The sequence below is a fragment of the Canis aureus genome, chromosome 15 (genome assembly GCF_053574225.1).
Source record: "Canis aureus isolate CA01 chromosome 15, VMU_Caureus_v.1.0, whole genome shotgun sequence".
In the NCBI taxonomy this organism is placed as follows: Eukaryota; Metazoa; Chordata; class Mammalia; order Carnivora; family Canidae; genus Canis; species Canis aureus.
In genome coordinates, this window is record NC_135625.1 from 20,099,822 (window position 1) to 20,112,866 (window position 13,045).

The following is a 13,045-nucleotide window of genomic DNA, read 5'->3' on the forward strand; positions in this document are numbered from 1 at the left end:
CCTCTTCTCTCTCTTTTTTTTTCTCTTGAATTTCTAACAGTGGATACCAGAGAGGCATAATTGAAGGTCTATAATTGATGGTAGACGTTCAAACCATCACTTACGGAGGGTGTGGTTTATTTGCCTGTACCTTGTGTTCGACTGTTTCTTATTATATAGACTCTGCTTGCCCAGTGCTCTTCACACCACAGTTTCTGACCTAGCACTGTGCCCTCTCGGCCCCTGCACCCCCACAGAGGAAAGACTGCACTCCTCCAGACATAATCGCTAAGGAGACATTGAGAGTAGTTCAATGGGTTCTAACTCAACAGCCTACCACCACATGCTATTGAATGTTTCCGTTTGTTTGTTTGGGGGCAAATAAACACAAATACTCGTGAAATAGTTGAACCAGTCTTACCACAGAATGTATGATTTTATCTCTAAATTTGGGATGCAGAATTTATGAATGAGATTATTCCTTGAAGTAAGTTTTATTTTCATTTCTTTAATGATGTACTTAAGGCTAAACGCTTTGTCATGGTAGGAGGTAAGATCGTTCTGAGGCAAGACAGCTTTCTTACATTTAGCTACGGGTCTGTCCACTACTGTTAGGTAGAGTTTTCTCTACAGGAATACATAGATCACCCATAAATTTCATGCTGTTAGATAATCTACAGAACAATTCCTAATTTTGCCCCTCTCATATTTAATATCCTCTGGTTAGAAGTCAGGTCACAACTGGTTTTTAAACTGTGTTTTCGGTACACCTCAGTGAATCAGCTAAGTTGTTTTCCGAGGCGTGAGGACAGCCTATGAAGGAGAATATTTGAGTTATAGGGAGTTTTAGGCTCCAGCATGAGGAGTATTTTAACCAAATAGCATCACCCGGCTGCTACCTCTCCATTGGGGTGAGATACAAAAACCTCAAGTGGGCAATTTATTCAAATCTTTCAGTACATATTCCACTGAGAAACTAAGATCCAACAACAACAGCAACAGCAGAGACCAAGAAAGGTGATCTCCACACTCCCAGCTTTCAGTGCTGGCTCTGAAGTCATGTTCAGCCACATTCCCGAATTCCTGAGTTCATTTCGTTGGGAGCTAAAGGGTTTTGTGAAGGGAAAAAGAGTAGAAGCTTCAACTATGATAATGAGATGTAATATTGAAAAGGAGAAATCTTGACCTGAAAATCCTGAGATTCCAAATATGAGGCCAAAAACTGGTTGAAAGACACAGTGTGAAAAGCAGAGGTAATGAAGCTGTCAGGGACGGGTCTGTTTAATGTAGCACACGAGCATGTGCTGTCGGAGTGCGGGGCCAAGGGAGCACGTGCATCCAGGGTGAACAGCACAGTGGCTTGGTTCACTTCTTCTTCTAAAATCCTGACATCTTATTTTTTAAGGCTGCACCCCATTGGGTTTCTTTTTCAAGAGAGTAAGAACTTCCAAATTTGAGGAATATTTTTACTGCTAATGGCTCTGTCTCCGCTAGCATCATCACACCCAGAACCCTCATTATGAATGTCACACCCTGCACTTGTTATTACAGCAGTAATGAAATAGATCCTTTGGAGGAAGCGGAGTGCTGTATATATTTATCATTATTAATGGTTCTGGCCAAAGGCAGTCAGAGGCATCTTAGAGCACAGACAGCTCCCAACGTAGATGATCTCTTGCAGTGATGAGTGTGCACAGTGCCTGGCATACAGCAGGTACTTGACGAATATGAAGCCAGCACCTCAAAAGTGGGCTTCAAAGGTTTAAGCTGGTTTAAGATCCTTTGGACCTTAAGATGCATTTTTCTAAAGAAAAGATGTCATTAGTAATGTATGGATTTTGACACCAACTCATAGTAGTTGCCAGATGTTAGATGCCAGATGTACAACTGAAGTAATTATGATGTAACTAGCTTTTTAGTGTACAGATTCAGTGCTTACTTCTTCACAATCACTCTGTGAGTAGGTAGAGCCCATAACTCTCCTCATTTTAGATTGGGAAGTAAAAAACTGTAAAAAGTTACTGTCACGATTAAGAGTGAAACTGAAGGAACGTGTCATGAAATCTTTGGGGTTCTACATGTTGACTGCCCTTCTTCCTTCCCCTGCCTGACCCTGTGTCTCAGCTATGGTGCTGGCAAACCAGTGGGGAATTTTCTTAGGGAAGGTGTAAGGCAGGTAAGTAGGTGAGTCTAGCACTTTCCATCCCTTTGGTGATAATGTTTTGGGGTATTCTTTAGGTATGCTCAGATCTGCCCGTAAGCACAATGAAAGAACGTGATTGATTTCTAGAAATGTATTAACCTCCTGGAGGTGTACTTTGCAGTCAGGAAAGATCCAGTTGTCTTTTTGGTAGTCCGTGAACAAACTTTCTTTTAAACAATTACCTCTTGGCTCCCTGATGAAAAGCGAACTCAAGTCCACAAGGAGTTAGGATGAAATAAGCCATTATCTAGGAAGTGCTGCCAAAGTACAGGCATCCCCCGCTTTCCAAAACTTTGCTTCGCTTTTTCCAAAGACCTTCCATTAGTAACGGCTTTCTTCGTGAAAGCAGAAATCTTTGGAGTTCTTTCAGTTAGCAAAAACAGAGACTAACATTAGGTCTTTGGTAAAAGTGAAGAGGCATAAGAGGCATTAATGGGAGCATTCAGAAAGCAGGTGTATACTCTTTACACCATTCTGGCTTAAAAGATGTCATATGAACACCCTATTCTCTGTTAGTGGGAGAAACCTGTGTGGGGTTCAGACAAAATTGCTCTTAATTTAGTAGGGGAATGAAAGAGAGGTGGCGAGGATGTCTCCTACAGTAGTCAGACCTGTTGGCTAGTTTTAGCAGGCTTACATCAGTGATGGGGGCCAACTGTCACAGAATATTTTCTAAACTTTGAATCTGTCCAGTAGGGTGGATGGATGCTGTGAGCATCACTGGGGTTTCTTCAGTCTCTTTGTAAACCAAGTTTCTTAGTGCCATTTTGAGGACTTTGAACATGGAACCTGTTCAGTTCCTGTCAGTCTGGCCACGTAGTCTTATTTTTGCTATTTCCCTACACATTTAAAGTGTTTTGAATCTCTTGGAGCAATAAAACAAATTCAAGAGTTTCTAACTAAGAAAAATTAAAAGAGAAGTAGATACACTAGAGCCTTTAGATCACCTCTATTCTGTAAGAATCCTTGAAAAAATGAAATATTTCTACCCAAGTCAGGGAGAGGGGATGTAAACTTCACAAATGAATGGGGGGATGGGGGAGAATCTAAGATTCCTTATCTGAAAATACAGTGTATTTCCATGAAAGTGTTAAAATTTGCAACAGAGGTGCAAAGTGTTTTAAGACTAATTTTATTCCCATCAGGGTGGCAAATTAGCTAATGGCGTGCTTGAAGTCCACCAGAGTCAAAATCTGCTAATCAGGAATGAAAACAGAATCATTAGGGGCAACACTGAGTTTATTCATTTATTCAGTGAATTTGCAGCCTGAAATGAAATCATCACGTATGTGTATTTAAGAGGATTCGTCTCTAAAATGAACGCGATAGCCATCTATCACTTCAATTTTGGAAGCGGTTTCCTTGAATGGGAAAGAAGGGAAAACATTTAAAGTGCATTTAGCTGGATGAAAACCCCTTTATTCAGGGTGCCGCTGATCCTACTAATGTGTGTGTGTGAAGGCTTCTGGAGCCCCGGCTGGAGGAGCATATGTGAATAATCAGTGTGAGGTGGTGTATATATGACATCATAAACCAACAGAGGAAATCCATTAACTACATCATTTGCTCTTCCCCTGGGGCTCCAGAGATAATTATTTATGTTTAAAACAAAACAAAACAAACCCTTTTTACTCTTTTAGCACTCGGGAGAGCCTGGCTTCCAACACGTCCAGCATCGTTGAAAGTAACCGTCGTCAGAATGCTACCTTGAGCCCGGTCCACGGTGGAGCTGGCCCGGCCTTCAGCTTCCGAGCGAGTACGGACCCCGCCACGAATGAAGCAGAGAAGTTACAGAAACCTTCCAACTGCTTGCAAGCTTCTGTTACTAGTGTGTGACAGTGGTTCTACCCCAGATCTCCTGTCTCATTCGATACAGCCAAGTTTACGACACTGGGACTGATGTTTACATCTTGGGAAAGACAAGCATCTCGACCACAGTTTTTGTGTTTACTTAAACTGTGCTGCTAAGTAGGCTAGGGCAAAAAACAAAAATCTTTATTTCAGAGTATTGCTTTTCACATTTATGGCTCTGTAGCAACCGAATAGCAGTAGGGGTGATATGTATACTTTTGCTTCACTACTTGTAACTGAGCACACATAGGAAAGTCTAGACACTGTAAGTGTGATATGCATTCCAATGTCATGAAGTTGCCAATTCCATTTTTAAATGCCACAGATGCGTGTTGCTCCCAGTCTGTGGTCAGAGGGTGCCACGGAACTGATCCTTGACACTTCCAAAAAAAAAAAAAAAAAAAAAAAAAAAGTAAGCCACCACAAAATGTCAAATGCCAGGGCCCACCTTGAGGGAAATCAATGTCAAACTGACCAGAAGGGACCCCAGCCCTTTGTGTGTGAATTGTTTATGCACCAGTCATTTCTCACTGTTTTTGTGACACGATTTTGCAGGAGCCCGTGGAAGTGTGTCAGAAGGGGTCGTGATCGAAATTCTGGGAGTGTTTGTTTTCAGGATTTTGTTTTTAAGTGTAACAGATGCTTGTCTGATTTTTAACCTTCCATAATCACAAACAGGAATATAGGCCTCTGATGCTGAAGTGGACGAAGGAAGGGGATCCCCAGCCTGGCTGGGGCACAGCACTAAAGGGATGGAAGAGGGAAATGGGGACTCTTTCACGGTGTCAATCAGATATTTAAGGAAGATGATTTCCTCCTTGTGAAACTTATGATGATCCTATCTTACTATAATAGATACGATAATTAGTTTGTTTAAAAGCAAAATGTTCTTTGTGATACAAATGAAGAGTATGGCCTGGGGATGTTATTCTTTCTAATGGAAGGACATTAATCTATTTTATGTAGTTTTAAATAGAATGCCTAAATTAGGCTATGGGAGATCATTTTTAGTGGTTATAGGAAAGAGCAAATTTAGGGAGAGTTGAACTTCAGGCCTTTTATTCCTGGAAAGATATCTATAGAGAAAACTTTAAAATAAGTTTTGATTAGAAATATACATGTGCCCATGTAATTACCAACAGAATGTGCTCATTCTGCAAGTATGGTATAATCTGACTTGTACTCCCCTAAAATTTATCAGAGTAACAATTATGCATACATGAACTATGCCAGAGTAATGTTTACAGATACTTTGTAACCAATTTCAGGAGGCATTTTTAGGTGGATGTATAGTTATTAGCCCAACTTATTTCAAAATGGTTTGTTAACATTTCGCTTTGGTTTACAATGTCACATTGAATACAAGGACGACTCAGCAGCAAAAAGGGATTACAAATAACCAAGCTTCAACTTTACAGAAAAGAGACATTTCAAAGTTCCCCATTTCATTCTATGAGAACAATGGACGTAAATGTGTAGACAATGAAAAATTATTTGCAGAAGGGTTACGTAGGACACAAGTAAGTGGTCTGACCAAAAGTTTAGTTTAGTGGCATGTGATGTTTGGAGCCATATAACCATAAGATACATATCCAAAAATAAATCTAAAATCTTTCCACGTAATTGGCATAAGATATGTGTGAAACATTTCTGCTTCGGTAGTAGATTCAATCACGAGTGATCTGTTTAAAGAATGCACTCCTATACACAGTTGGACCAATTCTTGAAGCATGTGGATGCGGCCTCATGCTTTTTTCAGATATTTGGAAGTTGCATTAGGTCAAACTGGACTCATCGAGTTTAGTCTAGGTTCCTTTTTTGTGCTTATAATGAAATGTAAGCACATTTCTTGGTTAAACCCTTATACCACTAAAATGCTTAAGTCAGTTGGCTTTCAGTCTCATGCCTTATTTCCTCCAAGGCATGCCCCGATTACCCAAAAATGCACTATTTGTCTCATTGCTTAAATATGTCCAGAGGGAATGATAATGTATCTAATAGACTATACACAGAGTCTCTTTCCTTGGGGAGTTGTATACCATACGGTTGCTAAATTCTTCTAAATTCGTTTCTTTTTTTCTTTTTTTCCAAAAAACCTGCTCTCGAGTGTTGAATCATACCATCAGTTCATAAACAACGGAACCATTGAAATAACACATCAGCCTCTAGTTGATCCTCTGAAAGTAGCCATTATCATAATCAAATGCTGTGTGGACAGGAAAGGAAAGCATTACCTTGAAGAGAAGCTTTAAAATAGGAACTTATCGCTATATCACAAGAAACAGGTTTACAGAAGACATTATTAAAATGTGTATACTATTTGCCTGATGCTATAGGGTACATGATTTTAAAAACAGCAACAGCAACAAGAGGCTCCCTTTCGACCTGGAGCCATTAGAGTAGGAAAAGTTGGGCTTTAAAGATGATACAGACGTAAGCAGACGGTCCCTACGGAGATGGCCCCGTCTGCGGCTAATCAGGAGCCTTTGGGTGGGGGAGGAGTGGCAGCGGGAAGCAGGTTAGAGACGTGCCCGAGATGCTCTACCCACGGCGGGCCGGCTTCTCGGGGACCGAACGCTCAGCCCACGCCAGGCTTTGCCAACATCCTTTTCCTCCCTGAACTGATAGCTTTGTGTGACGTGGCTGCTTATCTAGTCTTCACTTCGAGTTTATCAGCTGAAAGGTTTACAGGACTGAATTTGGTTGAATCTCTGTGTAGCGTTCAACTTGAAAGGGTCAACCCGTCTGTCGGCATTTTGCACACTTATGTATTATTATGATGCAGCATATTCCTTTATGGCAATTTTTATTTTTACATATAACTACCTCCATAAATTTGATGAAGCGGCAGCAGTGTGTTAAAGTGTATTGTTCAGCAAAGCAAAGTTTGAAACCTTCGTAAACATTAGGCCATGGCGTTCTGTGTGTGTGTCAGTGGTTGCCCACGTGGACTCGTGACTTTTTCATGGCCGTGCTTTTGTTTTACGGCATTATTTCGCTTTCAGATGTAAACCTGTCTCTCCCCTCTTTCCCACAAAAGCACACTTGATTTTGTTGCGGACGAACAGAAGGAAGCTTAAATTTCTTGTCTCTCCCAACCCCCCCCCCCGCCCCTTTCCTGCTAATAAGAGTTCTCTCCAGTGAAGAGCCAAGCGGTAAACGTAGTTCAGCGAGCTGTTTACTCCTGTAAGAATCTGATTTGGAAATTCTAGGTTTTCAGTAGCAGAAGACACACGGCAAATTTGGACTGTGCCGGCTTTGAAGTACTTTGGGCCTCTCTGCCTTCACTCACCTGCTACCACACCAAGCCCAAACTTCATCTTAATTAGAAGAGCTGAGTTCTGTTAAATAATGTGTATTCCATTTTATATATTTTGCACATCTCAGGGGACCTTAATGAGCATATGAAAAGGGAGGGGGGTGCCATCAAATAGAGAAGACAGACAGAAGAGCTGATTGGGGGAACCAAGCAGGATAAAAATAGCAAATCAGTGCTTCTCTGATGTTAGGAAGCGTAAGTTGAAAGTTGATCTGGGCTAACGATGACCTGAACACCAGCCGTTCCCAGGTCTCCCCTTCTCAGAGCCCAACCCAGCGGTTCGAAGGTATAAATTTAAATCCTACCGCAGTCGCTATGGGGAGAAAAACCCGTTCGATGAAAAAGAAAGCGTTGTGCGGTTTTGGTTTTGGTTTAGGTTGGCACAGCTTTGTAAAATCCTACCCAGGAGAAACCACTTATCGCCACCAAGTGTACTTGAAAATAAAGTTTTTAACTTAAATCATAGGCGTATAGCTCACAATACAGTAGAGAACCTATTTTGAAAGGTCGCGCCATTTATAACACGGGCAGTATTTGAAACTTGATTAAAAGCCAACAACAAACTATCATGACTTTGCCAGTTCCTTTGGGGATCTCAAAGTGCTTCCAAAGCATTCCGATTGACAAACAATTAACGAAGCCAGTCCTATTTGTGATACCCATACTTGAAATGGACAGACAGAGGGGGGACTTAAGGTTACCCAGAAACTCAGTGGCAGCTACCAATGATCTGTCTTCTATCTGTCTGATAGACCATCATGAGAAATCCCTAAATACAATGCTATTTTTCTGATGTGTGCTAATAAAGTCGAAGCAAACTAATACAACTGTACACTTTTGTCCATTTTCATTCAAAAAGGTCAGGGTGTTTGGAATTTTACAAAACCCACCCCAAAGCCGTTGCGGTCAGAGGCAGATCCCAGACATACACCCTTGTTTACAGTTTCCTATCGGGCTTCTGAAAATTCCTGTGCTAAAATACCATCTTTCAGGAACATGACTGCTCCGGGCAGTGGAAGGTGCTGAAACAGAAATCGTAATTAAAAACTTTATCAAGTACTCTTCACCGAGCTGCGTTAGCACAGTAGAAATTCAGTACAATATATACGGAGTCCTAGGGGAAGAATCTGGATTTCCAAGGCAGCTGATCTAGTTCTAAGTGTTTTCTCCAACTCGGAGATATCAGATCCTTGCTGAGGATCTTCTCCGTTGCCACAGGCCAGTCACAGAACCAGCTAGCAGCGACAGCAGAGCCCCCCAGCAGAAGTGATCCTGTCTTTTCCTCCCCCCCCCACCCCCACCCCATCACTGTCCTGCCCGTTCTCTTCTGTTAGCGGGGAACCAGGCTTGCTGCACACGTTGAGGGCTTGGGGAGGAAGCTAGAACACAGGAAGAACGAAGGCAAAAGCACAGAACACATTGCTTTGCTTTGGGTTTAGTAAAATATGGGCAGGAAGGAGATTACTTATCAGTCTGATCCTCGCCAAGTTAGATAAAAGAATCAGCTGTCACTCCGTCATTCTCCCAGAAGGTTCTACAGTATTAAGGATACATCCAATATTTTCCCATAGATTTTTATTTAGGAGGCATTTCATAAATTATGTATAAGAACAAATTCATGATTAAATTTCCCTGCATGTTTGAAATAGGCGTTGGCATCTCTCTGATTGAGTTCATCTCTGCGCCTTTTGCAGCAGCATCCCGGAGAGGGATTCCCTGGTGATTGCCCCTCTAACGCATAATCCTGTGTTTTTACGGTTGTTCTATGACTTACAGTTGCTGATTTGCAAGGTTGAGAATTCTAAAAGGCTCAAGGGGGACTAAACCTTCTTATGACTGTATATTATGTTATAGGGCTTTAATTGCTCATTGTTGGCTTCAAATGCGAACACACACACACACACACACACACACACACACACACCCTGCCAACGAGGGAAGGGGAGTCTCACAAGGGAGGCAGCAAATGTAAGGCTAGAGGCTTGGCTGGTCCACGTACAGCTGCCTACCTCCCTGTCCAAAGGCTAACCCTGGCACCCCCGTTCCCTTGCTCCCACCAAAAAGAGGTACCAAATCTGAGATCCGAGAGCTCCTCCAGTATCAGTCCTCTGCAGTTATGGGAAATTCATGAAGTACACACTCAGCAGCTCCTTGCCCGCCTTTCCTCCGAGGTCCTTCCTCCTTGTCTCCTTCCCACTCCCCCCCGCCCCCCACCTAGATACTGATCCACCACCACGCTTTCCACATTGGAAGGAAAGGGCAAAATAGTGTGTGGTATTGTGCACACATGATGGGTTAGGACTAGAGCTGCCCTGGGGTCACCTTCATGTAAGTATTGACAGCTACAAATTAAGGTCCTTAGAGTAGTTGACATAGATACTACTTTCTAGAAGACAATTAAATTTCAACGTTAAGTTTAAAGGGATCATAATTCTGCAGGTATCTTTCTCTGAGTGACTGAATGTGACTATTGCATTGGGGTAAATGAATTAAGAAGTGCAAGTGGGATTTACTGTATGTTAGAAAGGAGTTTTGCAGCCAAGACTGCCTTGAATAAAATGTGTTTGCACTGAAAAAAAAAAACTTTAAATTACTTGGTCTCTGGTTGCTGTAAAGGTCATCCAAGATGGATGTTCTGTTTATATTGTATAGTATTTCATATGAAATAATTACAGTTCATGAAATGTCTTCCCTAATGTTACTGATTTATGACAGCACATTTGTAACATGGTTTTTATCGTGTCGGTGTGCCATATTGTAAATGATGATGGCTTGTCATGCTTAGTATAATAACTTAAAAGGAAAAAAAGCACAGGGATTTTTGTAAGTCTATATTTGAAAGTCCCTCCATATGGTAATATTGTGTTCATGTTGTTTATGTAGTGTTGTGTGAAATATCCATTTTGGATTGTGTTACTTTTTAAGATATTAAATAACATTTGGTTATATGTCTAAGTGGATTTTTTTGGTACTTGAGCAAAAATACTTGAGGTGAGACCACTTTCTTTCTCTCTTCAACTAATAGGAGTTTGTAACAAAGTTTTAGTGAACACTCTTTGTTATTAGAGCTTTTGAATTAAAACAACTGAAAAGGGAAATAATCTGATCGGAATCTTTTTCCAGGCGTACTGAAAAAGCCAGTTTGGGGCTAGCTATTCAAATTTAAAAGAGTCAGGTTTAGGGACCCCCAGGATTACGTTTCTGTGAAATTAGAAAGCAGTGGGGTTGGTCTGTTTGTTAGTCCTCACATCACAACTTCTATCCCCAAATAAACGTGATTCCTTCTCCAGTGAACACTGGTGGGGGGCAGGTGGGGGGGTGCTATCCACATATTCCCATGAGATGCTTGCACAAGTTGGGAATTCCTCCGTGTTTCACTGTCTCCAGAATCTTTTAGATAACTCTCTTGGCTGTCCTTCACAGTGGCAAATCTTTGTCCTTGGAGAACACACTCCTTTTTTCAAGCCAAAAGTAATCTACTGTCAAGCAAATGAGGAAGCTAGGAAACAGCATGATTAGTCAAAAACAATAGGAAGCTATAATGTTGAGCCTGATTTTCTTGTAAAGGCAATACCCAGAGTGGTCCTCCGATGATGACAGTGTCATTTGGACGAGCGTGGAGAACCCAAGGTGACCATTTTGAAGGGCAACTCTTATTTTCTTGTCTGAGTTCGTCTCTATATATTTCAAACTGTCTCAGTTCAGACACTTCATTTGTCAAGCACAAAGTTAGGAAGAACAAGAATACTGGGAGAATATGTGGGTTTTACACCAGGACCAAAAGCTACTGTTCTTAAAAAAAAAAAAAAAAAAAAGAGGCAAGGTAACTGTACGTTCCTTTCAGAGCGATCCAGTGACCCAGACACATGGAGGAAATGTGGTGACTTAATAAGAAGATGGAAGGCAGGATTCTGATTCCTTTGAGAGAATAGTCACAGTTCATAAAAATCTTTTCTTTCCAAAGGAAATGGTATGGTTTTAACTTATTTTTAAGTGTTTAGAGTGGTAGGGTTTTTTTTTTTCCTCCGTAAAGCCAAGCAGAGTGCTCAATGTGCACCTCCTGCTCTGTGACAGCTGTGAAATCGAGAGCCACTGAATACTAAAAAGAAGGTATTCACCTGACTTTAATAATTTATTTAACTGTGAAATAGTATCCCTACTGTGGGAATACTTGGATTTCACGATATTCCTCCCGTTTGGGCCGGGTGGCTCCAGACTTTTCCTGTAAAGCAAATAGTTAATCATGTAACACATGGAGTCAGTGTGTGTGATGAATATTTACAGAGCACACCCCACCAGCCAGCAATGTCAAGGCAAAGCAAGGCACCTGCCCTCCAGATAGGCTGAGCAGGGTTTCCTGGCGAATCTTCTTCTTCTTGTTTTTTTTTTTCCTGGTGAATCTTCTTAAAAGAACTGCCTCAGTAGTGCTATGTCAAGACGAAGAGGGAGATACGATGTATTAGATGAGAGATGAAGTCAGAAGATGCTCATTTGGGATTCAAGGGACAAAACAACTCATGAGGTTCAATGATGAGCGTGTTTTTTTTCCTCCTCGGATCTAGGACTCTGGGGCTGGTGTCTGTGGGTCAAGTGGAGGGAGGGTCCTGTGTTTCCAGCCCGCACGGGCCTCTGCAGATGCCTCTTTAGATGGGTTACCCTGAAGTGCACCCAGCATGTTTCTCCTGGGTCACCCTCCTTCATCTCCCCGATTTCTTTCCCTTTGTTGTAAAGCTCCATGCATTTTTTTCTTTTCTATTTCCTTGAGCTTATTTTACTTTATATTGCTTTTCTCTATGCTTAACCAAGAATTTTTGTTTGTTTGTAGTTATGTTTTCTTGTCCAATGTTTGGACTCTTTCCTGGTTTCAATTATTTACCTGTGAATATATATATATATATAATTATTTTTATTTTATGTATTGTGTACTAATGATATATTTACATAGTATCATATATATTATAGATGTAAAATGTATTGTATGATATATAATGTTATATATATAATCTGTATGTAGCTACAATTGGTTACTCGTATTTTAAATTTCATATTTATATTACTCTATCCTCCTTGGATCCACAGACCACTGTCTTCCCTCAATCTCACTTCTACTCACCTTTGCACTAGGAGCTTTTTGTTCTCCAACACTTGGATAGAAATCTGCCACCAGATGATCCATCAAAGGTCTGATAAATCACTGGCAACTTCCAGAGATGAGAGCTAGCTAGCTAGATACTGCACGAAACCAAAGATCTCTGTATTGCTTATAGTCTATAAATGGCAACTAAACAAAAGATGTCATGCAAAAGGCTATACTTTGACTTCTGTGTGACTCCCTTTTAATGGTGTGTTGAGAATTTATTATCTTGGGATATTATTTTTGAATATTTTTATATCTGTGCCTCAAGCCAGCATCTGCCATTCTTTATTATACTCTAGATTGTGTGTGGGGGGGAAATCTCCCCTGAAAGCCACTTCCTTTAAAGTTAGTAATAGCTCAGTGGTTTCTAGCATTTCAAATCTCATTCTCAAACATCTTCCACCAGCATAGCATTTCCCCATTTGCCATCCGGCTAGAGATCGCAAAGGTACCAGGGGTCTGTCTCACCCAGTGTCGCTTCACATTGTATGTTATTGTTGACAAGACATGCGACAAGTTAACAAATCTTAAATGGATTGGAGATGACAGGGTCCCC

General features: G+C 41.1%; 1 protein-coding gene across 6 annotated transcripts in view; it reads left to right on the forward strand.

Moving 5' to 3' along the window:
* STOX2 (storkhead box 2) overlaps positions 1-10,300 on the forward strand; it is a 255,657-nt gene extending 245,357 nt beyond the window's left edge. For all 6 annotated transcript variants that reach the window (XM_077848675.1, XM_077848670.1, XM_077848672.1 and 3 more), the window contains one exon: positions 3,823-10,300. In XM_077848675.1, the coding sequence (XP_077704801.1) occupies positions 3,823-4,018 (196 nt within the window). In that variant the 3' untranslated portion in view covers positions 4,019-10,300. The remainder of the gene's footprint in view (positions 1-3,822) is intronic.
* The last annotated feature ends 2,745 nt before the right edge of the window (positions 10,301-13,045 follow it).